Source organism: Galendromus occidentalis, unplaced genomic scaffold (genome assembly GCF_000255335.2).
Source record: "Galendromus occidentalis unplaced genomic scaffold, Mocc_1.1 scf7180000077458, whole genome shotgun sequence".
NCBI lineage: Eukaryota > Metazoa > Arthropoda > Arachnida > Mesostigmata > Phytoseiidae > Galendromus > Galendromus occidentalis.
The window spans coordinates 526,560-552,322 of NW_003805446.1; the positions used below are offsets into that span (position 1 = coordinate 526,560).

Consider the following 25,763-nt stretch of genomic DNA (forward strand, 5'->3'; position numbering starts at 1 on the left):
GGTTATCAGGAGCGATCGGCGCCTGAATATTGAGCGTGAGAGCGTGGAGTGCGACCAGGCCTATCCTCTCGCTCCGTTTGCGTTTCGATGAAGGAGTCGAATTCATACGAATTAGCTCGCCGCTGTAAATATTTATTCATAGAGCCTTTCATGAATCGGGTGCGGAAAGGCACATGCGAACCCTCTGTCTCCTTGACTCCATTACTCCATTGATGGGTCGAGCACTGGCACGGTTGATAGACGGGATTATGAAACTCCGAAATTCTCTACCTGGGGAGATCCCTGAGCACTTGCTGCCGGATGACCGCCCCTAATAATGAGGCTTTTCACTCCGAGAGAATTCGATAGCCGGCATCCGCTTTTGTTCGAATCGGACCCCGGGCTCTCATGGGGTTGCAAGTATTCTCATTGGGAGAATTCTTGTCTTCGATTTTGATTTCAGGGATCTGGTCTCCGAGACGCGGGTCTAGGAGCGTCCAATGAAAGTCGGGTTTCTCTTGAGGTTGGCCCTCTGGTAGGCGCAAGATCGCTATACAAATTTTGTGGTGGAGATCGCAACTCGCTCCTGGAACAAACGGACGCGACTGGTGAGATCTGATGGACGGACTTCTGGAGAAGATGACAGTGGTCGGAGCGGTGCGATTAAGGTCGTGGAGAGCCGTAGAAAGGGTGCGAAGGAAGCCGTTCGAGGAGCTTGGTCGAAAGAGCGAACTCCGTCTGAAGCGTGACCCAGTTCGTTCACTCACCCCTGACTGGGTTGCGGAGTCTGATCGGCTGGGAAGGGGTTTTCCGGGTTGGGTCCTGGTGGTGGAATTATTCTCATTGAGGAGTGTGGACTGACTTTCACAGGGAGAACAATCGGCCGCTTCACTTCAAAACTCTTTAGCGGCCTGACCGGAGCATCGGAGACTATTCCACCTGTCGTAACGCTACGCTGAATATCTTCTGTCCTCCCTTGCCGAAGCTCATGCGACTCACACCGTATCCCTACTTCTTACCGTTGGCGGCAACATCTCTGGGAAGGACTCCTCGGGTCTGAGTGGTCGGAGGCTCGACAGAATCTGGGTTTTGTTCTCCTTGTGGGACCCCTCCATTTTGAGATTCGGGATTTTGCGAGGGATTGTTTTGCGGTCCAACCGGGGGCGGACTCACGGGACTCTGGTTCCCAGGGAAAGGTCCTTGACTCGCCGGGGGTCGCTCAAAACCCGGCGGGAGAGCCCCTTGGAAGCCGTTTTGCGAATTCGGCAGGAAGACGCCGTGCGGACCTAACGCATAGCCGCCCTGAGGACCTTGGGGGTATCCGGCTTGGAAACCCGGAGGGAACCCGCCCTGGGGGAAAATGCCACCCTGGGGGCTCTGCGCACCTTGGGGGAAAGGTCCTTGAGGATTTCTCGGGATTTGACCCTGTCCCTGGGGGTTCTGAAGCTGGTTTGGATACAGCTGCGCAGGGCCGTCGCCTTGCCCTGCAAATGTCCCCGGTGTTAGAAGCTGGCCGTCGAGTCCTTGGGGGAGTATTTGTCCGTTGGGCAAGAACTGATACGTCGGCGAGAAAAAGTTCCGATTGAGGGCCGAGTGTCCGTTCTGGAAGAATCCCGGCGATCCAGTCAGGGTTTGCGGGAAGCCTTGGATCCCTGCTGGGAACTGACCTGGGAGCTGTTCCGGATCTCTACTGGGGTTTGGCCGGTTGGTCTGATCGCTCGAGTTCTGAGCGCCGGACGGACCACCGTCTTGCTGCTCCTTCTCACCCCCACCTGCAACGGCCGGTGTTCCATCGGCCCCCGTATTATCGTTACCCGCATCAGATGGGTTCTGGGGGGTGGCGGCTCCATTGCTGTTATTATTGTTATCCGCCGGCGCCGCGGGTCGTCCTTGAGGGAATGGGTTTTGTTGAGGGATTTGTTGTTGAGGGAACTGATTCGGAGGGTATTGTCCCTGCAGGTAAGGGCCCTGAGGGAATTGACCCTGCGTGAAAAGACCTTGAGGCAATTGACCCTGCTGGCCCGGTCGGAGCGGGTTCTGCTGGAACCCCTGAGTGCCCGGAAATTGACCCGGCTGGCCTAGGACTTGCGCGGGCTGCACAGAACCTTGATTGTAGAAGGGATTCTGGTTTTGCGGAGAGTAGAGTCCTTGCGGGAAAACGTTCTGACCGGTTGGGTATTGTCCTATGAATGGCGAAAAAAACTTAGTCCAGCACTTTTGCACCGATGATAATGATCACTTCCTATTAGACACGAGAGGGGGATTTTACCGTAGATATTCCCCGGGAAAGGAGAGAACGACGGGCTCAAGCCGTACCCATCACCGAAGGCACCCTGAGGGCTTTGGAATCCAGACTGAAAAGAAGACGAGACCGGACACGTGAGTAATGATCTGTGAAAGCAGCCTTGAGATGCGGGTAAACGAGTCGTTCTTTCAAGCGACATCTATTCTTGCTCTGCCTCATTGCCATCATCGTACTCACATAGGGGAGACCGAATCCTTGATTGCTGTATGGGTATATTTTCTTATCCACCGATGTCGCTCTGGCTGTCACATTCGACTCTGTCGTCGCCGAAGTCAAATCTGAAGACTTCTTCGGAGAGATATCCGTTGTGGGAACTGTGGTTGGAGCGAGCGTCGTCGGCGCTCCCCACACACCGAAGGCACAGACCAATAGCACAAGTACCTGGAGGGCGGAGGAAATGAAAGAAATCAGAAACGGGGCATCTCGGACCTCTCGGAACTATCCTGGGTTCGCTGTGGATCTGGAGCGGACCCGTACCGCGGCGGTGTCAGCCACCACTAGAGAACCTACCACTCTCATGTCTCTGTAGAAAATGATCAGGGGCCGGTCGAGCACACCCAGAATATAGACGGCGGCAACGATTTTCGGCAGAGAAGGCGAAAACGTTCGTACTTCCCCGGAGGCGGCTTCTCGCCTGGCTAGTTCTCCGACAATTTCAAGAACGGCTTCCAAGAGCGGTCAAACCGCGTCATCGTGAGTCGCATTGTTTGTGAAAAGGCGGCACTATGCCGGAAAAGACCGCGCGCGAAAGCTCCCCCACGTGTTCCTAGAAACTGCTGGAAAAAAGAAACTCCCATTGAGCGTTAGTTTGTCACAATACCTCCGGTCTTTCCTTGTCATTCCGCGACGGACAAGCCGGCCGCACGGTGGGCTCACCCAAGCGCTATTCACTCACGGGCGGCTGCTCCTTTATCTCTTCCATTGCGATCGGAGAACAAATCTCTGATATCCAACGGGACGATAAGCATGAGAAAGCCTCAATGAATGGCACGACGGACGTGAATCACAACCCGAAATCGGAGTTCAGACATGTTCAGTTTCTCCGTCATCAGGCGGAGACTTCTCCTCTTCAACATGTTGACTCCCTCGCTTTCGATTCCGGCGTATATTCCGTTGACCACTTCTCCAAGTGCCGCCTAGACCTAGATCACTGAGCTGATCAATGCTGAAAGCACCTCAGTGGACAGAGAAATTTCTGTGCCTGAGACGTATTGTCGGCTCAGTGTTCCAAATTAACGAGAAAAGTCGCTTAGAACATTGTGGATTCCTGAAGCGTAGACTCCCGTCTCGGTCCGGGGACCTTTAACTCCCCAGAAGTGGGTAACACCGTCGAAGAACGGATCTCTCACGAGCGAGGATTTTCTGCTCCGTAGAAGACAAACGTTAATGAAATTTTCCAGACATTAAATTTGTGATAAATGACTCCCATTGCCTCATCGGAGCTTGATGCCCTCGTCTTTGAACTGTATGAATTCGAGCACAAGTATGCCATGACCATGAGAATTTCACCGATAATAATAACCAGTCATTATAGAAGCCGACCAGGATTCGAATGAAGTAGACTTCTGGACTCCGGACCACTCGAGGAGGATTTTCGTCACTCGTCGCATCCCCGCCAGGTCGTCAATGGTAACCATGACTCGTACCTATTCTCCGTTCCCAGCAGCATTCCTCCTCCGACTGTTCGAATGAGCGGATTCGCTCTCATCCATTCCTCTCACGCGGAATATTCTTGTTTTCGAGCTTACTATACATGACCTGTGCAATGGAAGCATCGATTCCCACCCATTTCTCTCCAAGAAGATGCCGGAGACTGCATTTTGGGACGCTTATTTTCTTCGGAGCTTGATTTGCGAAACATCGCCGAGAACACCTACAGCGCCGAGAGTCTCCCTCGACGATGCTGCTTGGGATATCTCCATACGGAAAAAACATCATCGTCCTTGTGGGTATCTCTGCCGTGGCTCGATGGGCTCCGCTGAACATCTACCCACCTCTGATGAATATCATAGTGTTCAAAAATGTTCGCTCATCCTGATTCGCTCCACAGGGCTCCGAGTCGCCCTGAACTGCGATGACGGCGATGAGAGTATTCTTAATCATCTCTGTCGCTCGTCAGTGGCTTTCACCTCGAAGATTCCTTCGGAGCATGAAATCAGCGCTGCGGCTTTCGCTTCGGGCTGCGACCGGTCGCTGTTTGTCATCAATGCAACAGGTATTTGTGGAACACAGTACGGGCGCTTGCTGCTCGGTCATAGAAGCCCTTCTCTTCTCCGTCCGGAGACGCAGGTCAACGCAGTATTACAGACGAGATTGAAGCGTGCTGGAAGCATTCGTGCATCTCCAATTAAGAAATGACTCGAAGTCATCGATACGTGGGGGGATACTCCCAATCAGAGCCGTAGAACGATTGAAGAACTGATCGGAACCAATGCCGGAGCCCGCCAGAACCTGAATTTCCCCTTACGTCATCGATCAGATCGCAGCTCTGAGAGCTCGATGGACGAACGAGAATTCCACGCCCCGACCGCAGCTCGAGCGGAAAATCAACTTTCGAAAAATTCGTGCATCTGATAAGTCATGGAATAACACATCAGGAATCACGCGACGAGCCGAGACGTTTCGTCTCTCAACAAGATTCGGATATTCATGCGGAGCGTCGGCTCAGGACTCAGGAGGTAGCAGATTCCCAAGCGGGGCAGACAGACCTGCTGAGGTTCCTGCGCAGGCCCTCAGTTACCCATCTTCCTGTTCTGAGAATGCCAGACGACAGCCCATCAATTTCGGGCTTGGTCGTTGATATTACGAGAGCTTTTTCCGCTGGTAAGATGAGATTTCTTGGTCAAGACACGTCTCCTGGCGTTCATGTTCCCGTTCGGAGTCTCGCCTCATCGATACCTCCGGAGAATCAAAACAAACTTGCAGGAGCCTCCGCTCATCTCATTCGATCTGGGAGTCACTCTGATACTTGATTTTCCTGTTTAATCATTCTTCCCGAGATCCCACCTCCAGTCACAGCACACTTTTGTGAGAACAGTTCCAGCCTTGGTGACCGCGACCGATGAAACTCCAGTTAGTCCATACGACATCCGTCAAGAAGACGCCGAAGTTTCTTGAAGAGAGTTTTTAAGGCTCCTTTCCAGCTGATGTTTGATACGGATTCGGCCCCCGCTGTCGAGCTAGGCCGTGTTCACTAAAGAACTCTTGGGTTTTCTACGATTCATCCCATCGGTGAAAAGAAGAGGAATTATACACAAATGTTTCGTTGACGAAAAATACAATCTGGAAACATGCTTGATACGATGGCGGGTCTGCTTCGTGCTTATGTCCCTGGCTCGTCGGTCATCCTAGCTGCATCGGTAGTATATCCACCCGCGGGCTCAATTTCCGGATCCCTCAGGATTCAGGATACGAGAGCGAGCTTTGCCTCGCTCATAGACTCTCCTGTAGTATTCAAAGGGATCCCGAAAGCCCGAGAGTCTCTGAAGAGTTGTTCTACGGCTACATCAAGTCTAGTGCAAATGAGAGGTACTGGAAAACGGCCTGCTGCCGGCGGGATATTCCTCAAGGCATTCCCTCGCGGAAGGGCAAGTACCCGGTCTTGGACGTCCCGGGTGCTTTCGCTCTCTGCATCCGTTCTCGGCAGCGATGTGACAAACGATAACCGAGACGGTGTGCCTTAGGTGTGTGGTCCAGGGCGGAAAAGTTTTCTTTCAGATGGATACTGGTATGAAGTTCTCATTTATTTGGCAATCGGCAATTGCGCCGGTCGTGGGTCACAGATCCGTCCAATTCCCTGTAGTTCCACACCTGTCGCCGAGTCATAAATATGTACATGAAACGTTTTGATCACAGACTATTTGGAGTACGGGAACCCTAACCGACAACGGTTTGTGCTTTCTCTCCTTGAGCGAACGATAATTGGGATCCCTGGGATGCGGACGATTGTGCGCCGCTTCCTACGGCATGTCCTGAACTACTCTCGGATCCAAAAGATTCTTTGGTACCGAATGATTCTTTGTTTCCGAACGTCTTGGTGGCCGAGCCCCCGTGATTGTATCCGTAGGCTGAATCTGCCTTAGCGGCTCCGGACGCTTGTTGTCCTTGAGCGAATCTGGAAAGACGATCAGACCCCTTTGAGAAGAAGGCTCAATCAGTCGATACATTGTTTTTTTCGCCGGTCAAAGGAAGGCACACAAGGACAGAAAACTAAATTACCCTTCTTTATACGAAGATCCTCCAACGAGACCGACAGGAGCGATTCCCCCGCCGACCACGGGAGCAACGGGCACGCCTCCTCCTACGACGCCGACCGGAGCAACACCTCCTCCCACAACGCCGACCGGAGCCACCCCTCCTCCTACGACGCCTCCGCCGACTGCACCGGAGCTGACCGAACCTCCTTCGACGTAAGAAGCTCCGACACCGGTGGCGCCAAGACCGCCACCGACAGCGCCCACACCGCCACCGACAGCCCCAACGCCTCCGACGGGAGCTACGACGCCTCCAACAGGAAGCACGCCTCCCCCGACGGCTCCACCGACGGGAACGACACCCCCACCGACGGCTCCACCCACCGGTACGATCCCTCCGCCGACGGGACCCACGACGGGACCGACTCCCCCGCCGATTATTCCGGAGACGGGTGCGATTCCGGCGGAACTGCTAGCCACGTTGCTCCCGGAAGAGTGGCCCGCATTGTTGAATCCAGATGCATGACTCTGTTGTCCTGCACCAACGGCGTGAGACGCAGCTGCTTCTTTGCCGAAAGCTTCCTTGTTTCCCCATGATTCCTTATTGCCGAAGCCGGTGCTCGAAGAGTGTCCTTGATTGTAATTGTAAGCTCCCTGGCCAGCGAATTGTCCGGCGGCTCCAGCTCCTTGGCTGAATCCCGAGCTTCCGTAGCCTCCGCCGTGGCCTCCGCCGTGGCCTCCGCCGTAGCCACCACCGTAGCCGCCTCCGTAACCTCCTCCTGAGACCGGCAGTACACCTACTCCGCCGTATCCGGTACCGTAACCGGCACCGTATCCGATGCCACCGGGAACTCCGACTCCATATCCTCCTCCGTGGCTCTGTTGACCGACCTGGTGGGCTCCGGCCTGTTGGCCCTGCTTGAATGCACCGGCCTGATTATTGAAGCCTGCTCCCTGGTTGTACGAATTCGAATTCGAGAAACCGAAGCTCTCTTTGTTGCCGAATTGTTCTTTGTTGCCGAACTCTTTGGCTCCAGAGGCCCCGTGGTTGTACTTGTAGGCACCTTGACCTTGTTGACCTGCGGACTAACCGAGCGAAAGGTTCAGATTCGAGAAGCGCACGAAGAATTGTCCGAGTTGTGGAAAAAACGAAATGACGTTTGCGAACTCACAGCTTGTTGGCCTTGGTTGAAATGTTGGGCGGCGAATTGATCGTATGAGGGGAAACCACCACCGAATCCACCTCCGAAACCTCCAGGGAAAATCCCTCTCTCCTCAACACCGGTTTTGTTGCCGTCTTTGTCCCCGTTCTCAGAGAGTTCCGTGGTCGGAGACTCGGTAGTCTCTTCGACCGGAGCGGTGAACGCAGTCGATGCCACGAGGGCGAGAATCACGAACTGTAGAACGTCGAACTCTATCATTTCACTTGCTCAGATTATCATCATCACTCCAATAATTCAGGAGAGTCGCTCCGAGTGCTTAGGGATGGAGTTCCCCGAAGTCTTTTTCTCCCCTACCTTGTTCATTTTGACTGCTGTGCCGGTCTCGAAACATTCTCTCTTCTTATACCCTTCTGTTTCATTCGTGGAGAAACCCTCGCCTGTTTGACGGTTTATGACGTCACAACTGTCCAGTAACGCTGCTGGTGGACTACCGAAAAACCGTCAGCAAAGTCGAGAAGAGAGAGCTCGGAACGCAGAATCTTCTCTTGCCCTTCGTATGCCTTCTCGACTGGTCAACACAGAAACTTGACACGGCGTCATTGGAAGACCGACTCTCGATGACGAACGAGTAGCTAGGGATGCTGAAACCCGACCCGACGCAGATTACCCACCTGCGTGTGAGCTAGGGGGAACACTACTGACATCGCCTTAGTTGTCCTCTTTTCCAGCGAAGAGCCGAATAGGGAACCGGATTGCTCCCAGGAATTATAAAGGGTTCTGAAGTCGGTGTTCGCTGTTACTCAGATTCTGGGGCAAACCCCTTACGCCATACACGGAGACAAGCGGAGGGAATCCACGCGCTTCTCTCGACCCTGAATTTCTGTTGTCTGGAACACCCCAGTTACACTGTACGTAGCCTGGTGATCCTCGGGATTTTTCAGAAGTGAGCGGTGAAAGGCCAGCTTTCAGTGGACGCTCCAATAGGCATCCACAGAATTCAGGGCGGATTTAGTAATCGGAAAGACCGATATAGGGTTGTTGGCATACAGAAAATCTTAGTGGGTGGGACGGAGACGGGGGATTCCCCGTACCTTGAGTTTTCTTCCGGTCGATCCGATCTGTGGAATCAGGGAACTCTCTGATTCGATCACTATGAGGCCGCGTCAATGGCTGCTCTCTAGAAATGCACCTCAAGTTATTTGGTTGTTCACTATCGCACTGCAACATTGAAGGTTGCTTTCTGAAGTTTCCCCTCGTTTGGTACAGGAGTGACTTCTGACCGGCGGTACCGGAGACGTTTTCTTGAGCACGAGACATCTTCTGGGACTCTTCGGTTTTCAACGAGACGGCTCCATTGATGATCGTGTTTTCGGTCATCTCGCTAGCGAAAACAGAAGGAGACTCGGACCTCTGAATCGACGCGCCCCGCTTTGAATATCAAGAGCTCAGTTCAAGAGCCAGATCACGCATTCAGAATCGCTGCAGAAACTATGAACCAATGAGAAACATTTACGCGGTCCCGATATCGGAGTTCACCGGAAGCCGAGCCGAAAACGGCCGCAGAATCAGACCCAATGAAATCTCAAAGGTCATTCCGATGGTTACGGATGCGTGAATGCCAAGGTTGCTTGACCTCGGCAACCTACCGGATTCATTCTTCCGAAACGCATTCACCGCGTCTCTCAGCGGACGTTGAGCCGCGGAAGTATGTTGTCGGGCGCTCCGAGTGACTTTCTCGACCTGAAAACATTTCCATGCGGTATCACTGCGCAGTCTTTCCTTAGGTGTGCGGTGATGGATAACTTGACCGAAGTTTAGTTCCTCAATAAGCACGCAGTACGCTGGCATCATGCGCATGGAGGCGAGCGCGTTTTTTTTTCGCAAGGGCGCAGCGGAAAGTCAATTTCCTCGAGCTCGGCTCGCGTATTGTGACTCTCCGCATTATCGTACGGATGCGAAGGATACGATAAATATCAACAGAACGAGATTTCGAAAGCGAGCCGAACATCTCACTGAGGAAGTCTCATCACTCATTACTCATCGTCAGAGAGGGAATTGTGAGCTCTGAACATGATGGTCCGCGGGAGCCTAGCAGCGCCAAGTCTCGCTCGAATCTCGCTTGAAGCTTCATCTCCCCAAGGGAGAATATTTGTCGCGATAGAATTGATACACTGAATGAGAAGGGTCTCAACGTTTTATTTTTTCTCGACAAAAGGGAGATCCCATACTTTGATACTCCGTGGCCCGTGGGAGTCTACGCTCCTGATCAGCATGACAGGAATCATCCTCATGCGTTATCACCACTCTGATAATTTTCGTCCGCGTCCGGACTGCCGCTCATTGTGCGAGTCGCCCACATTTCAGCGACCTAGAAATCGATATTTCAGTGTATGAGTCTCGGACCTCGAATCGGTCGATCGCCGCTCCACGGATGAATTCCTCATCTCAAGGTCTGTCTTACCGTAACCGCCGCCGTAGCCACCGCCGTAACCTCCCCCATAGCCACCACCGTAGCCTCCTCCATGACCTCCGCCGTAGCCACCTCCGTAACCTCCACCAGTGCCGCCACCGTAGCCCCCTCCGAATCCGCCGCCATTGCCTCCTCCATAGCCTCCACCGTAACCCCCGCCATGACCATACCTACGGAAGTGAGGAGTCAGAGCTTTCAGAGGAAAGAATATTGACGTCGATCAACGAGATCGAATGCGTCCATTTACCCCGATTGCTTGTAGCCTCCAGCTGATAGGCCGAAATTGAGATTCACGCTACCCCCAGCTGCCTTGTAACTGCGAGAAAAAAGTATTCGATCAGTTATCGAAAAACGTTAATTTTAACGAATCCATTCGGTGAGTCCGCAGTTATGTTCTCATCGAGATGCTCCCGGAGCAAGCTGAGGATTCTCACCCAGAGCCTCCGCGGAGGAGATTCAGGAGAATTCCTCGCTCTTCAGTACCGTTCCCAGCCGTCGGAGTTCCATCGTTCAGTGATTGGAACTGGGGCTCGATCGATGTCTCTTCCTTCTGAGGAACGGAATCCTCGGATCTCACCTTTGGAGTCAGCAAGACCACAGCCGCACAAAGCACCTTCAATGGAATGAATCGGTAGTGTAGAAGCTCAAGATGAAGTGACGGACTCGAAGGTTCAAATGCTGAACTCTCCAAGAGGAGCTCGCGAACACCAAGCAAGAAACCAGTCGGATCCATGGGATACATGTTTCTTCCGTTACGGCATCTCGCTCGGAATCTATCTTTGCCGTGAGCGGAAAACGAGAACGGTCCGGGATCGTAGTATACGTGGAGGATATCGTGGTGATCCCGCCGAGTGGGGCAAAGAATCCAAGCCTGCTGACTGGATCGCTAGGATCGGCCTCAACTCGACCGATTGAGAGCTTATCCTTCAACGAGTATCGGGTGAATCGGGAATCCTCAGCCAAATGCTACACCAACCTGAATTGCTCTCATCACGCTGGAAGGTGCACGCTGGAAAGTTCACGCTGGAAGATCATGCGCACGAAGTTTTAAACGACTCTTTCTAGCGTACCCTTTCTCTCTTTGTTGCTCCATTACAATCAGGCTCAGAAGCTCGACGAGAGATTGACATTCATGGATTCCGGGTCTGGCGGATAAATTCCTGATACAGCAATGAGGACATCGAAATCGATCGAGAGGGCAGCCGAAGTTCAATTCTACTGGGAACTCCCAGCTTTATTACAGCTTTAGGTGAATTACAAAAATAACTCATACATATATATCTCGGAGATCGCTCTCCTCATTTAGTATACAATGTTTACATACTCTCTCGAATTCTTTCACCAGCCGCCGCCTCCGCTATAACCTCCTTGACTGTATCCGCCTTGCTGGTAATTGCCACCGTAGGAATCGTGGCCCGAGCCTTGATTGTGGGACGATCCAGAAACTGCCCCGTAGGTCTCCCGGGTTCCATATGTTTCTTTCGTCCCGTATACTTTGTGGAAATCTTGACCCCCGGAATGTTGGTATCCGCCACCTCCTCCGTAGTTTCCTTGTGCATAGGTGCCCGAACTGTGGCCGCCACCGTATCCCCCACCGCCGTAACCTCCGCCATAGCCACCTCCATACCCGCCGCCATATCCCCCTCCGTGACCGCCTCCATATCCCCCTCCGTAACCGCCTCCATATCCCCCTCCGTGATGCCCCCCGTATCCCTTGCCGTAGCCTCCGCCGTACCCTGGAAGAACGAGAATAATAATTCTTAGGAATATTCTCAGGGGTGCACCTTCCGAGAGCATGTATCCCGTGAACCTCTCTCACAGCACTGGGAGCAATCGTCTCTCTTCGAGAACTCACCGTGGCCGCCGTATCTGGAATACAAAATACCATTTAAATCCGAGTCTCGTTCCGTGGAGGGGAAACGATTGAAAGATTATTCCACCTCTTAGATAAGGAGCGGGAAAGATCGAGTTCGAGATCTGTTACTCACCCGCCGTGTTTGTAGCCGCCGGCCGAAATCCCGATGTTCAAGCTGATTCCTCCACCCTCACTTTTGTACCTTGGGGAAGGACACGATGAGGAAAATTTCGTGCCGTGGATAGAGAGGTATATCTTGGATCCGATCCCTCGAACGATATCCTGAATGAACTCACCCGTGACCTTTGTGGGCGCCTTTCAAGAGCTTGAGCAGGAGTCCTCGTTCTTCAGTCCCATTGGCCGTCCCATTGCCAGCGTCGAGCGCACCGAAGTCCGTTCCGTTCCGGCTCTCGAATGAGCCGATTACTGTACCATTCTTCGACTGATCTTCGGCTGTTTCATCGGGGAAGACGATCTGACCATCGGAGCTCGATGACCTCGAGAGGAGCGCCAAAAGGCACACATAGGACTATGGGAACATGGCGAGCATTAGAGGAATGTCACATTATGCGCGAACAATCTTCGCGACTCGAGGAAGCGGAGAGCGGCATTCTTATCGGCGACAACTCCACGCCCAAGGTCAACATTCGAGACCCAATCTGTCGTGTCGAGGAACAGCGAGTTTCTTCATGATCAACACGATCGGGGCACTCTCGGAACGATCCGCAAAGCCCCGCGAGAATAGGAGGAGAGCACACGTTCGACGTAGCCGAGATAATCCTTAGCCCGTTGCCGACACTCATGCCCGAGTCATACGCCGGGCATTGTCGAGATTCACAAGCTCGAAAAAAACAGCACATTTCCTTACCACCAGTGGCGTTTTCATTTTGAGCCTTCAGTGATGTAGGTGATGCGCTTTCTACAAGTTTATATAGTGGCTGCATTCATTCCCTCTCCAAAGTGACGTTCGCTGCCGTCTTCAAGGAGACGCCGAGAGAAATGAAGACATCTCCACAAACGTCGTAGAATCGAGGCACTATTCGCAAGTACCTACTTCAATTATTATACTTCCGATGATGAGGAGATCGGAGTCGTTTTATTTTCTGAGACTTTCTCGGAGAACTGTTTTCGGGAAACCCTGCCTCGGGAGCGGGGATATCTCCGCGGAACAACGAGTGTCCGACACAGCGACAAGTCTACTGGGCCGCCATGGTCAGTTTCATTCTACTTTATACCGGGTATCCAAGAGGATTATCTCATCAAGCCCATCTCAAGCTTAGGAATGTAGGAATCTGAGGAATCCAGCGCTAAGTATTCGGTGGTGACGACCGAGTCTGGAAAAGCTCTAGGTACAGAAATAGGAAAACAAGTCTTGGGGAGATCGCCCGGCCGTTTGCCATGAACCCAGTCATTTTGACACGAGGCGTGCGATCATTTTCTGTGGTTTCAGAAATTTTGCATCGTCGGTGAATGTTCACCCGACTTTCAGGTCTCTCTCGTCTTCGATCGTTCCTCTCTTCTCCCCAACAATGAACATTTCTTGCGAAGCATCTCCGACATGACAAGTGTCCGCAAACGGAGCAACTGCGGTGAACAACCCCGGGCGAGGATGCCCGCGACATTGTGGGACGAAATTCTATTCAGAGCGTGATTCAGCGATCAAGTCTGGTCTCCGGACAGGGCACAGAGATGTTTTGAGCTCCCAGTGAAAGCACGACTTCGGAAACGGTTCAATGACGGAAGGCGGCATCCCCCAGTTTGAAGGGTAAAATGAGAGAATCCCGGACACTGTGCATCCGAAACCTTGTAAACGATCGATCCGATTAATCCGATTCATAAGGCCGAGGGAAAGCCCCTCCCTGTCCTCGAATCGGGTGTAGCGGAAGCAAGAAATACTCGAAATCGGAAGAAGTCTAGCGTCTTTACTTATTCTGTGAAGTGAATTGCTGCATCTGAGAAAATCCCCGGACCAAGCCTGCTGTCTCAACCAGATCTGCACAGAATTTAACAAATGTACGCGGAAAGAAACATTTGACCTTCGTGCTTCATCCGCGGGAAAAACCACAAAGTCGGCGAGACTCAATCTGATGACGGAATGTCCGAATGCATAACAGAGATCCTTCGTTAGGGTCGGGATTCCCCATGCATGCAGTATCTGAGTTTCGGCTTGCTCGAAGAACAACCGACACTTCTTCGAGTCTGCACGGAACTTTGAGGCCGAGCTTGTGAACGATTGTAAATCCTACGGGGAGATGTATGTGAGCAGATCACCGATGAATGCTGCGAGGAAATTTATATCAGAATGGAGCCCTACCAAATGATGCGATGCGACACCCGCAGAATCGATGGCCGACCAAAGAGCCGTGAGTCCAAACGATCGAAGTCAGTCATTCATAGTATAGTCCCCGGTTACGGACGACGGCCATGTAGTTCTCGTACGACATCGCAGTAGTTAGTGGATGACGCGGTGGGCCGGAACCTGGAAATTCTCAAGACGAATTCCAGTCTAGATAACGGTACATCTGGACTCTTGACAGAAACGCTTTTTCCTTGCCTCGGAATTCGATGCTCCAGAATTTTCTTGACCCACCTTGTTGTCTGAGTGAAGAGTTCGAGACGCATAGCATCAGAAGGGGGACTATGGTCAGAACAAGCAAGATATTCCGTACCTGGGGTTCGAGGACTTTCGAGGATTAGCAGGAGAATCCAGCCGAGGCTTCACCTCGGCTCCCGTGATGAGAGAAAGAACGATATCGCGCATATTCGTGGACAAACTCACAGCTTTGCCTATTCGGAGAAGCATTGCGTATAACGTTCCGCGCCAGACTTCTCGAGATGATCATCTTTAATGGAGTAGATAGTCTAGCGTTACTGGATCAAAACATGCCGTCTCTCTCATTGGCAAGGTCCTTTTAACTAATAACAATGGTTTCCCGAGCAATACTGGAGAAGCTGAAGATGGGACTCGTGGACTTCAGCAACAACTTCTCTCGTTTTCGCTGCCTCTACTCCGATCCATAGTCCTGGAGAATATCATAATGGATTCGGAAAAGCATCGTCTGATTCTACGCGGATCCTCCGAGTATGATTTCATGTTCCGGATATTTTCGAGGAGCTGGTCAAGCCGGGGTGGGAGAGGGCGAGGGCGCACATAGATTTTTCGCGGAGCAAGAACCAGGAAACCAGGGACTCATGATTCTTGCATGCGTCAAAGCTCGCAGCAGACTTCGGATTCAAGGGATTTCCGTTCTACACCATGAACATATATAGCTAGGATGCCCCATCAGATCAGATGGCAGCGTTCTTCAAGATTGCTCGAAGATTCCACCGGTGAAAGCCCATATTTCGTCCCCACCTTTCGTCTAGTGTCGCCTATACGACTCATTCTCGGTGCGGCTGGGTAAGAGCGGGTCGAGGGTGCTCATGAAGCCCAACCTCCGTAATTCGTATGGGGAGGTTCTGGAGGCTCTGTCGACGCCTACAGGGACAGAATCTGAATCTGGATGCTGTACCTGAGCGAAACACGACGACCATTTTCTTCTTCAATAACAAGAGCTTCACAGAGAGAGATTCCTCACAGAACCTGCAGTGTACGGAGACGGAGTTCCAGATTTTCTGCGGCCGCTCCATCTAGCGGTGGTTCTTTGCGAGAGGTGGAGAGCGAAGTTTTTCTGACAGAGACTCTCGAGGGAGTCTTACTGGAGACATGAGGGCATTCCTACAGATATGAACTGTACAGATATGAACCACCGAAGTCATTTCCTCTATCGAGCGATTCAGAGCGGCTCCCTCAGAAATGATCGCTCATGAATATGTAATCATGTAGCTGCCCTGAGTGGATATTTGGGGTACCCCGTACGATGAAGGGGGGCGATTGATGTCGATTACAAAATCTGATCGATCCCCGAGAGTCTATTAGAGATGTCGAGTCGAATACTGCCTATAACGGCATTCTAGTCGTTTTCGCGTCGTTCGGAATCACAATACTTGATGATATGCCACTCAAGCATAGATAGGAGTTCGGAGTCCGATAGTCCGACAATCAGGGAACTATGCACATTTTCGAGGTGTCGTGCCAGACCGCTTCGTCGTAGTTTGATATCTGTAAGTGCAGAGTGAGGATTGGATCCCCTCAACCCCATCATGCTTCTACCAGCGAGTTCCGATGCTTGTAATCTTCTTCCGCGCGCGCGAGAGCACACCCGATGGTCGATGCGGCTGCCGCTACGCCTGCTCGACCAGACGATTTGCTGTATCTAGTCAGGAAGGAAACAAACCTAGAGAAATCCGGTGAGATCATGGCATCGCGTGCTTTAGCGATTGGTTTCGCGAAATTCGCTCTTCGAAGGGTACAGAGCGTGCCTTCCCATAGGTAAGTGGGAAGTATGAGCTCTAATTGACCTCGGCCGCACATCAAGTACGGGTCGGAATGTCCTTTCGACGATCTAGAACAAGAAACCAGGTTCGCGCATCGCGTCGACAAGTTCGGGCTTCCGAGCTCTTCGGTCAAGAAGTGGTTTCCGCACATCGTTTGCTAATCAGGCTTCAATGTCTCACAAGCGCCCCCGGATGACCTATTTAGGCAGCTCACCTGAAACGAGCTTCCGGAATGCTGCACCTCGTTCGGAGTGTTCGACGGAACAGTTGGCTAATGGTGAACTCAATGCTTCCCACAGATGTATGTCAGCAATACCCCAGCCGGCGCCGGACAACTCGAACAAACAGTATCCAGAGAAGATTTCCAATATTGTCTCAGAAATCTCGAAACTAACACTCATCGAAGTTGCCGATCTCAATGAATTGCTGAAGAGGACACTGAACATTCAAGTGAGCCCTGACATGATTCCTCGTATGCATGCCCAGAAATGAGGGAAATTCTCATATTCCGCTGACTTCCCCAATGAAATTTTCCAGGAAGCAGCGGTTGTTGCTGCAGCCGCCCCGGCCGCCAGCGCCCCAGTCGAAGAGGAAGATGAACCGCAAGTTCAGAAAATTCAGACTTCATTCGCGGTGAAACTGACGAAGTTCGACGAGACTAAGAAAATCAATCTCATCAAAGAATTGAAAAATCTTATGGAAGGGACGAATCTCGTACAAGTAAGTATGCTCGAGATTCAGCAAGGGTGTTGTGTTCTCGGCGGCGTTCGCGCGTATGCAAACACTCACATTGATCTAAAATCGACAGGCGAAGAAATTCGTTGAAGGAGCACCCCAAATCATCAAGGCTGATCTAACGAGGGAAGAGGCAGAGGCGTTGCAGAAGTCCGTCGAAGCTGCCGGTGGGACTTGTGAGATAGTGTAGGCAGAACGGAATCATCATTATCGATTGTAGGCTTCAATAAACTTTTCTCACCAAAATATCCACGGAACCCCTGAGTCATTATGAGCGCATTACTAGGAAAGTCCATGGAAGACTGGAGTCCATTGCATTTCCGCCAGCAGGATGGATCGAAGTACATATATGTCTGAAGGATGAGAAAATCATGCGTTTGAATGGAGGGGGCTCGCATCATGTCTTTCCGCGGCCATCGTCGGGGCTGGGATCACATATTCTACCTTTCTATTACCTATTCTCTATCCGCCGATGAGATGACCGAATCATGGCCCCTTGGACGTTTCGGGGGAATTCCAGCTCCAGGTTGCTAATCAAAGCCCTGGGTTCCCTCATCTTCCGCGCGAGGGGACCATGCCGCATGGTATCGACCGACCGGCGGGTGGCTTTCTACACTCTCAAAACAAACACACGTGTTTCGGCTATCAAGCACAACCGGACTTTCGAACATCTCCTGAATCCTGAGGAAAGAGATTGGGGAAACTGTTGCATATCTCAGGAGCTCAAGTGAACGGTGTTGTGAGGTCTTGTTTCGAGGGTTCAGCGCGGACACCAAGGTGAGACGAGAGCATGAAGAGGGAGCAACTCCGCGCTCCCGGCCTCAAGATCACTCCTGACGGAACTACAAAATAGTCTCCCTCGTCGTGAGCGCTATGAGGCCAGAAAAGTTGTTCGAGGCTCGAGTCCGGAGTCATTGTCGAGAAGCGATTAGGAAAGAGAATTGAAACCGTTTTCTGAGATCCTGACGGCTGGCGATGCCGGGGAAATCGAGAATCTCTGTAGAGATGGAGCCGAGTCTATCTGACAAGATATTCGTTTATGTGAAATCCAAAAGATGTAGCCTCGTCCTGCCCATACGGCTCATCAACGAGAGTTCTCCTGGTTTGTCGACGATCGCGAGTCAGAAGCAAAGGAGGTTTCCAGGACGAAAGTAACTCCCGATACATATTTCGCAGATCATCTCTAGATAATGGGCATTTCATACAAACGAAAACGCGAGTATGATGAAGAAGTGGACTTTGGGGTCTCGTCTGCTTCAGAAGATGAGGCTTCTAAATTTGAGAGGACGAGGTCCACTTTCAAGAAACAGGGCGAAGCTAAGAAAAAGAAGAAATTACTCCTCCCGATCAAGCAGAAAGGAAAAATAGTTCAAAAGGTGGGTCTGGGTCCTCGGCACGATACTTTGCCATCCACGATGTACCTTCGAATGCCCGGTGAACACAATAACCTCGTGACGCTTCATTAATTCCAAACTCCCCTTGAAGGAATTGGATGTTTCGACCGTAGAGCCGACCAAAGAAGAAGAGGGATATGAGTCAGAAGAAGAATCTGAGGATGAGGAAGGGTTGGCAATGGCGAAAGTTTTCGACGAGTTCGCCGACTCCGAGGACGACTCCGAATTCGTAGGGAGACTTCAAGACGAAGACGAAGAAGACGACGATGAGAGGAGCGAAGCGGAAAAGCTAGCAGAACGGAAAGCGAAAGTGGACCAATACATTTTGAAAATCGGTGAGTGAGGCGACCATACATAAGGCTCCGGTAGAAACCCAAACTCTTCGCTGCCTGTGGCTGACGACTTGACTTCCAGGGAACACCTGCGCTGATATCGTTGAGAATCCTGAAGTACATTACAAACGACTCAATGAGTTGCTACAGATGACGAAGATGGCGGGCGGCGCTGGATTCGCTATAAAGAAAATCGCGATTTTGTCGCTATCCGAAGTCTTCGCGGACATATTGCCGGACTATAAGATCAAAGACGACGCGAAACCTGCAGCCGACGGTCCGAAACTCAAGAAAGAGACCCGGCAGCTCATGGCTTACGAGAGAACACTTTTGAAACTGTGCGTAACATCCTCTCTAGTGCATTCGCATCGTTCCCTCATCCCGGTCGCGTACAATGATTGTCTTTCGCAGATATAAACGCTTTCTGCTGGTATGTGAAGATTTCGTGCAGCTGCAATATCGGGCACTAAGGAAACAGCGTCAGAAGCGCAACGGTCGGAAGGACTCCAAGAAAAAGGCGAAAGAATCCCGATTCAAGCTTCCTCCGCATCTCCTACAATTATCCAAAGCTGCGATTCAAGCAATTTGTCGAGTATTCGTTGCGAGACCCTACTTCAACTATAGGGAGCAGGTTTCGACACTGGTGGTGAACAACCTCGTGAATCGAGACGTCGAGATCTCCGATATTTGCTACAATTGCTTGAAGCAGATCTACAAGGAAGACCGATACGGTGGGTGTTTATATCTGTCATTTCTACGGAATGTGACGGAGAGATGATATCTACGAGAGATCAACTCGAGATTTTTCCCTACTGAAGCTCGTACATGTTCCAGGTGAAACGGTTTTCGAATGCGTGAAGAGAACGAAACTCCTCGTCAAATCTTACACGGCAAAATTGCCGCCCAAAGTTTTGTATTCGCTCTTGAATCTCCGCATCAATAAAGCCCAATCGGCGGAGCAGCAGGCTGTGGATCTGAAGAAGGTTCGGGAGAAGATAAAGAAAATGTCTCGTCAAGAACGTCGCAGGCATAAGGACATGCAGAAGCTTGAGAAACAGCTCCTGGAAGCTCGGGCCGAAGACAGCGAGGAGCGTACGAGCAAAGTCCACACGGAGATCCTCAAACAGTTGATGAACATCTACTTTTGGATTCTCAAGAGGGATGAGAAACCCACCCAGCTGCTCACTCCCTTACTCGAAGGGCTCTCCAAGTACGCGCATTTGGTGAACATAGAATTTTTCGACGATCTTCTCAATGTCCTCTACAATCTCATCGACCAGGAGGAGCTCAACGAGAGTCAGACCTGCCACTGTCTGCTGACAGTTTTCAAAATTCTTGGCGGTCAGGGGCAGGTGCTGAATGTCGATCCGACGAGATACTATACATTGATGTATTCGACGTTGTTAAGTCTCAATAATTGTGTGAGCCACGACTTCACCCCAACGATCCTCCAATGCCTCGACTTGACGTTGCTCAAGAAAAAAGACGCAAGCCAACAACGGCTCCTAGCTTTCACGAAGAGACTGCTCACCACCGCTCTACAGGTATACGTGGGCGATCGAAACCCGATCGAGAGTCGATTCATAGCTGAATCGGAAGTGAGTGTTGACGTTTCCTTTGATTCCCCTCAGACGAATGACGCGAGTACTTTGGCTCTGTTGTCTATGGCCAGGAGCCTCTTCACCTCGCACAAGCAGCTTGACATATTGTTGGATAACGAGGTGGGCTCCGGTCATTTCAACCCAGAACTCCAGGACCCTGAGCATTGCAACGCGGCAAGCGCAACTGCTTGGGAAACCACCTTGCTGACGAAGCATTACGTCCCGATGGTGCGACGTTTCGCGGCTCTCATCGCCGACGGAAGCCGCGGACTCCCAGGTTGCCCCCATGCTTCTTTATCTATCTCGCTCCTTTTTACAGCTATCGTTTCTCACAGCCAGAACTAAAAGAAAAACTCCATTCCAGACAAGTTCGTTTTGAACTTGAGTAAGGCTACGCCAGCTCAAGTCTATGGAGCGTTTTCGAAAAGAGATGCTGCGGACGTGGCCGACGAAGCAGACAAAGGCAGACGGTCGATTTCTTCAAAACCCATCCTATGGCAGGGTGAATCTATTGCGGTGAAGGCTGAAGGAATTTTCAGCTTCCTCCAGGATGATATCGATCTGTGGAACTAGGAATCCCACAGGATGTGCATCGAAGATTGTGTTAAACATTTGTACATTAGAAAATGCACAAGGTACCTCCGCAAGGATTGCAGCGGAGAATAAATATAATACATCTCAATCGTTTGGAGCGTCCGAGTTGCTTGGGGATTCGTTCGCTCCAGACCCTTGACTCCGAGCTCGATCACTTTGTTTTTATTCGAGCCGTGATTTGCTCGTCAAAAGTCTCCGCAGGGACGTCTACTCTCGCAGTTCCGTATCAGCCGCATCCATCGGCTCACAGAATGCTCGAGCTTGAGCTCCAGAACATCGGAGGCGACCAGTTCATAAGCGCAATGATTTGGAGCTCCTCACGCGGCGCCGGCGCCGTGAGCTTGGCCCGACTCCTCTCCTAGAGCCCCTAATAATGATCTGATCTGCATGGCCACAAAGTTTTTTCGAAGATCCGCCATTGAGCCCTTGTAACGAAGGACTCGCTGAAGGATCGTTAGCGACTGGGAATACTAGCATCCTCCATGGGTGAGACCGCGAGTGCAGCACAGCTGTTGTGACACAGGTGACTGACGGTAGATGCCATCGCCGGGAAGCCCGGGTGAATTCAACCACGCTCGACGACCGAGGAAAACCTATAACTTTCCGAAATGAAGCAGTGCTCATTCCGAAAGAAAAGCTCCAAAATTGAGTGAGAGTCATCTTCGGTGCCGGGGGAGAATCGAGAATTCGATGAAGAGATCGAAGTTTTCGACTCACGAAGGTACAGTTTAGGGAAGAGCGGGCCGGTGAACAGCGCAGCGCCGCGAACATTGTTGGTAAACAAACATCGACACTCGGCGCAGGAGGTCTCTCAGCAGCAGCACGTATCCGGCGCTCTAAAGCGGGAATACCTAAAGTCGGAAGACTCTCTGGAAATTTTCGGAACCGCTGGCGAAATGGTATGACGGACTTTGCTGATCAAATTCATTTTCTGGTAGAGTGCCTTAGCACCGGGGGTAGCATGAGCGAGACTCGCTAATCGATCATTATACATTTTTCCGGAAGCTCCCTCTGTCGCTCCTGAAAACCGCTCAGAACCATCCCATGGTAAGCGAATTTCATACCCATAACATTCGTTTCGAAGTTTCAATCTTATACTTGAATGGATTCAGACCATCGAGCCTTGATCGGAGGCCCACAAGTCCCGCGGTCGCGACTCTCCGGTGTAGAGAGCCATCCCCTTTCCTGATTCCTTGATTTTATCCCTGCGAGTTCCTTGGTGTGAGATCGGATATCTGCTCTCGATGTTCTCGAAGTAACAGAGCTCGTCTTTAAAGCTAGTCGAGCTCAAAAATGGGGAAACGTACAACGGTCACTTGGTCAGCTGTGACAATTGGATGAACATCAACCTCAGGGAGGTGATTTGCACGTCAAGGGTAAGTTGTTCATATCGAGTCTGCCGAGAGAAATCTTTGACCTGCCGACTCACGAGCAAAAGATGACCCGCCGACTCACGAGCAAAAGATGACCCGCCGATGCTCTTTCTGAACAGGAAGGAGATAAATTTTGGCGGATACCGGAGTGTTACATCAGAGGCAACACCATTCGGTTCCTCCGGATACCCGACGAGGTGATTGAAATGGTCAAGGACGATATGCACAATGGGGGCGGAGCGCGAGGTGGACGCGGACGCGGAAATTTCCGCGGAAGAGGCGGTCAACGAGGACGCGGAGGAGCCCCGAGAGGTCGAGGGATGTAATTCATGTATATATGGAATCGTTTTTCACTCATGGACATAAAGAAACAACATCTTCTTCCTTGATCATTTTCCCTGGCTCCATAATTCTTCGCTTGATCCTTAGTCACCAGGCCCTGTCGCCAAGACTGGCCGCAAGTATTTCAGATACATATTTGAACTTCCGCTCGACCTCGAGGCGGTCGGAGCTCCCATCAGAATCTGATAGTCGCTCGAGCTTTGAAGGAATAGCACGATATTACTGAACGTCGTTATTATGAAACTCACGAGGAGACCTCGATTGACAATGAACATTCCCAATATGGTGGAACCGACTTCCCTTTCGACGACGTAGGAGAGTTTGTGCAGCTTATGTTGGAGGGCTACGACGTTCAGCTGATTCAACCGGTCATGAGGCATCAAGTCATGGTCTTCAACACGATATACGGTCTCGACGAGATCTCCGTGAAGGAGCTGATGATGCGGGAGCTCATACTGCTCCCCTGCCCATCGTAACGATTCTCGGTAGAAAATCCGATAATTGCTGCGGTCTTCATCTCTCAGATCGACGAATTTCTAGGGAACAGACTTTTTTTATCACCTCATTTCGACGAGGATGTCAAGCCAGTATTCGTAGGCGCAGAGCTCTGGGAGTCGCTCACCTGGAAGATGATGGGGAGGAGTGCGTCCCAGTCGGAGCTGACTGAGGAAACATTTTCAGCGAGGATTATCAGCGACAATATATCACCGAAACTCATCACTGTCGAATGAATGAAGCTGAAACTCCTGGACCCTTCGTCTATGGTGAATGTGATCCAAGCGAGCGTTTGTTGAGCGATCGCGAAGAGACCTGTGACGAAACTAGGGGCGAAGAAATACTCGGTTTTCCTTCTGTCTGGATTGGGATTTCGCCTCTCGCGGGATCGGAGCACCAAGAAGTCAAACCTCAGAACCTGTTGAATATGATGATTTTCAAGAAGCCATCGATCGATTCCAAGTCTTTCCTGATGGCGCGAGGACCTCATCGAAGGCCCACGCGCCCTTCTTGATTCGCTCGGCGAGGATCTGAATCCTCAGAGCGAAGTATGAAGACATTACAACCACGAACAGAGTGCAGATTAGGTTCAGTTGATGATGGAGCATTCTCTTCGGATGGATTTCGGTCAGAGCTGTCAATTACCATTCCCGTCATAATTATTATTTGTAGAGTTAGAATGAGCCTCTGATGGCATGATTGCTTTTACCCTGAGAGTAAACATCGTGTAAGCGACTCTCTCGCCTAGCATCTGCTCCGAACGAGACTTCAGGGCCAGACCCGAGAACACGAAGAACTTGACGAACGGGTTTGAAAATTCCCGTCGCCCCTTCGCGGAATCCGGGCGTTCTGCGGAGGGCTGATTCGATGTCGACAGTGAGCTCTTCGATCGAAATGTCGAGGTGAGCGCTGCCGGCGATCTAATTGGTGAGCTGAAATCCTTGAATACGCTGCTATTGCTCAGTGGTATGTAGCTGGACGTGCTTGCGCTGATGGGTGCGTAAACCAGCGGAAATCTCATGACGACGGACACGATCCAGTGAAAGGATGCGAGCACGAATACACCGTACGTCAGCTGGCAGAATCTCTTTGAAGTCATGGATCTATCTCCGAGTAGCCGATGATAGTGCTCCATAGACTTGATCGCATCGGCTTCTCTGAGTGAGATAGGAATCAAGCTGCTCATGGTGAAGTAAAACCGCCAGACCCAGAACTCAAATCGGTACAAATATTCACTGAGCAGCGGTTTCCATTCTGCAACGGGGAACGTCCGATTCCTGAGGATTTCTTTGGTACTTTATCACAGGCGCGGCGCGTAAGACGCAGCGGAGAAAGACGTGTACATAGCTGATACGCACAAATAGTACAGTTCAGTGATATCCCAGACTACACCTCACCTAGAAACGTTAGGGTGTATGCAATGTCTTGCCATAAGAGCAGTGTTTCGTAGATCATCAGAAGGATTCGATACAAGAGCAGGAGGCGTCGAATCGCTTTTCCTGACTCCAGTACTGCGATGCCAAGCGGCAGAGCGGTGAGCTGCAGCAAAACACAATCGATGACCGGGCGAGGCATCCCCGACCAGGACTGAAGTCTGTGATGTCTGTGACCGAATGTCGGCGATCCAGGTTGACGACAATCAGCCTGGGAGAAGTCTGGTGCACGGGTCACTGATTCCGGACGACTCTAGTGAGATAATCTCGGACGACACACTCGAGCCATTGGTCTCGACCGATTACCGATCGATTTTCGAATAGCGCCCTCGTCAATACCGACCAAAATTTCTCCAAGGACTTGATCGGATTCGAATTGCAATGCGGAAGGAGAATCTCGGCGAGTGCGGACTCCATTACTTGGAGGCACGGGCTATTGCAATCTACTCAAAGATGCCTGACACGGTCACGAACAATCGATCAAGAGTCAATTTCCCGCGAATTTTACACGACGGGCGTGTCCCTAGGACCTTGCTTGAGTACGATCACTTCTGTCCGAGAGAATGCTTGAACGAGACATTAAGACGCGAACTTGATCACTCAGCTCGAGCCCGGAGGACGACTTGAATAATTCATCACGAGCATTAGTACCCACTAATAGCGACTATTGATTCCTCAGTACTGAATATTCTGAGCCTACATGGGGATTACCAATTGATCAATTGGTTGTGGGCTAGTCACGGCATGACTGCTTCCGAACTATGACCTGTACAGCAGGCCGCTTCCCCTCACGCTTTTCGCATCGATATCGTTTGGGTTCTCTCTGGATCTGTCATCGGGAGCCAAGCGATAGCCGATACTCGAAGCATCACAGCTTCAGTGTGTCAAGCACCGAAGTTAAGATTCACTGTGTGTTCCACCAGGGAAAAGGTTTCTTCCGAATCGATTCGTTCCCGAATATGAATGCGGAATGAATGATGGAAGAAATTCGGATTTCCTTGCTCACTCGGAGTTGTAGTCAGCCCGTTCACTTCACCGGATCATGTGTTCCCCTATCTTGATCTTGCAGGATGACTCCTGAGCGTCGGGATCAAATTGAGGCAATCAATGAAGCCTACGATT

The 25,763-nt window shown here is 51.3% G+C and overlaps 5 protein-coding genes across 5 annotated transcripts; 3 read left to right on the top strand and 2 right to left on the bottom strand.

Annotated features, from left to right (window-relative positions):
• Nucleotides 1-111: 111 nt before the first annotated feature.
• LOC100899560 (basic salivary proline-rich protein 1) lies at nucleotides 112-4,387 on the bottom strand. Its single transcript, XM_029111657.1, has 9 exons — nucleotides 4,279-4,387; nucleotides 2,795-2,949; nucleotides 2,462-2,665; nucleotides 2,249-2,333; nucleotides 1,647-2,162; nucleotides 1,153-1,463; nucleotides 999-1,076; nucleotides 747-801; nucleotides 112-565 (listed from the first exon to the last, which is right to left on the bottom strand). Exons 1-9 carry the CDS (start codon nucleotides 4,385-4,387, stop codon nucleotides 327-329), a joined length of 1,752 nt encoding a protein of 583 aa, XP_028967490.1. The 3' UTR covers nucleotides 112-326.
• A 1,773-nt stretch (nucleotides 4,388-6,160) lies between these two features.
• On the bottom strand, nucleotides 6,161-12,851 carry LOC108864350 (glycine-rich cell wall structural protein). The gene is made up of 8 exons (XM_018639802.2): nucleotides 12,834-12,851; nucleotides 12,262-12,494; nucleotides 12,099-12,167; nucleotides 11,966-11,979; nucleotides 11,463-11,846; nucleotides 10,102-10,251; nucleotides 6,503-7,256; nucleotides 6,161-6,398 (listed from the first exon to the last, which is right to left on the bottom strand). The coding sequence occupies exons 1-8, from the start codon at nucleotides 12,849-12,851 to the stop codon at nucleotides 6,161-6,163; spliced, it is 1,860 nt and encodes a 619-aa protein (XP_018495318.2).
• Nucleotides 12,852-16,223: 3,372 nt separating this feature from the next.
• Nucleotides 16,224-17,334, top strand: mRpL12 (mitochondrial ribosomal protein L12). The gene is made up of 4 exons (XM_003744025.1): nucleotides 16,224-16,337; nucleotides 16,642-16,792; nucleotides 16,880-17,062; nucleotides 17,151-17,334. Exons 1-4 carry the CDS (start codon nucleotides 16,264-16,266, stop codon nucleotides 17,265-17,267), a joined length of 525 nt encoding a protein of 174 aa, XP_003744073.1. The 5' UTR covers nucleotides 16,224-16,263; the 3' UTR covers nucleotides 17,268-17,334.
• Nucleotides 17,335-17,985: 651 nt separating this feature from the next.
• On the top strand, nucleotides 17,986-20,977 carry Noc3 (Nucleolar complex protein 3). The gene is made up of 7 exons (XM_029111659.1): nucleotides 17,986-18,453; nucleotides 18,563-18,806; nucleotides 18,886-19,141; nucleotides 19,215-19,534; nucleotides 19,638-20,347; nucleotides 20,435-20,681; nucleotides 20,769-20,977. Exons 1-7 carry the CDS (start codon nucleotides 18,268-18,270, stop codon nucleotides 20,975-20,977), a joined length of 2,172 nt encoding a protein of 723 aa, XP_028967492.1. The 5' UTR covers nucleotides 17,986-18,267.
• A 786-nt stretch (nucleotides 20,978-21,763) lies between these two features.
• On the top strand, nucleotides 21,764-22,697 carry LOC100899842 (U6 snRNA-associated Sm-like protein LSm4). Its single transcript, XM_003744056.1, has 4 exons — nucleotides 21,764-21,897; nucleotides 22,004-22,045; nucleotides 22,276-22,374; nucleotides 22,491-22,697. Exons 1-4 carry the CDS (start codon nucleotides 21,895-21,897, stop codon nucleotides 22,695-22,697), a joined length of 351 nt encoding a protein of 116 aa, XP_003744104.1. The 5' UTR covers nucleotides 21,764-21,894.
• Nucleotides 22,698-25,763: the final 3,066 nt, after the last annotated feature.

What these genes read in the sequence shown, in the direction of transcription:
- LOC100899560 (XM_029111657.1), bottom strand. Translation starts at nt 4,387, where the DNA reads ATGATTAAGAATACTCTCATCGCCGTCATCGCAGTTCAGGGCGACTCG. An exon ending in TCTACAGAGACATGAGAGTG is followed by an intron (nt 2,666 to 2,794) that starts GTAGGTTCTCTA and finishes TCCGCCCTCCAG; the next exon opens with GTACTTGTGCTATTGGTCTG. An exon ending in AGATCCGGAACAGCTCCCAG is followed by an intron (nt 1,464 to 1,646) that starts GTCAGTTCCCAG and finishes GGACATTTGCAG; the next exon opens with GGCAAGGCGACGGCCCTGCG.
- LOC108864350 (XM_018639802.2), bottom strand. An exon ending in GGCGCCCACAAAGGTCACGG is followed by an intron (nt 12,168 to 12,261) that starts GTGAGTTCATTC and finishes TCCTTCCCCAAG; the next exon opens with GTACAAAAGTGAGGGTGGAG. An exon ending in TCAAGGAGGTTATAGCGGAG is followed by an intron (nt 10,252 to 11,462) that starts GCGGCGGCTGGT and finishes GTTACGGTGGAG; the next exon opens with GCTATGGAGGAGGCAATGGC.
- mRpL12 (XM_003744025.1), top strand. Translation starts at nt 16,264, where the DNA reads ATGGCATCGCGTGCTTTAGCGATTGGTTTCGCGAAATTCGCTCTTCGA. An exon ending in CAGAGCGTGCCTTCCCATAG is followed by an intron (nt 16,338 to 16,641) that starts GTAAGTGGGAAG and finishes TGCTTCCCACAG; the next exon opens with ATGTATGTCAGCAATACCCC. An exon ending in AGAGGACACTGAACATTCAA is followed by an intron (nt 16,793 to 16,879) that starts GTGAGCCCTGAC and finishes GAAATTTTCCAG; the next exon opens with GAAGCAGCGGTTGTTGCTGC.
- Noc3 (XM_029111659.1), top strand. Translation starts at nt 18,268, where the DNA reads ATGGGCATTTCATACAAACGAAAACGCGAGTATGATGAAGAAGTGGAC. An exon ending in AAGGAAAAATAGTTCAAAAG is followed by an intron (nt 18,454 to 18,562) that starts GTGGGTCTGGGT and finishes CTCCCCTTGAAG; the next exon opens with GAATTGGATGTTTCGACCGT. An exon ending in CGGAAGCCGCGGACTCCCAG is followed by an intron (nt 20,682 to 20,768) that starts GTTGCCCCCATG and finishes ACTCCATTCCAG; the next exon opens with ACAAGTTCGTTTTGAACTTG.
- LOC100899842 (XM_003744056.1), top strand. An exon ending in CCGCTCAGAACCATCCCATG is followed by an intron (nt 22,046 to 22,275) that starts GTAAGCGAATTT and finishes TCGTCTTTAAAG; the next exon opens with CTAGTCGAGCTCAAAAATGG. An exon ending in AGGTGATTTGCACGTCAAGG is followed by an intron (nt 22,375 to 22,490) that starts GTAAGTTGTTCA and finishes CTTTCTGAACAG; the next exon opens with GAAGGAGATAAATTTTGGCG.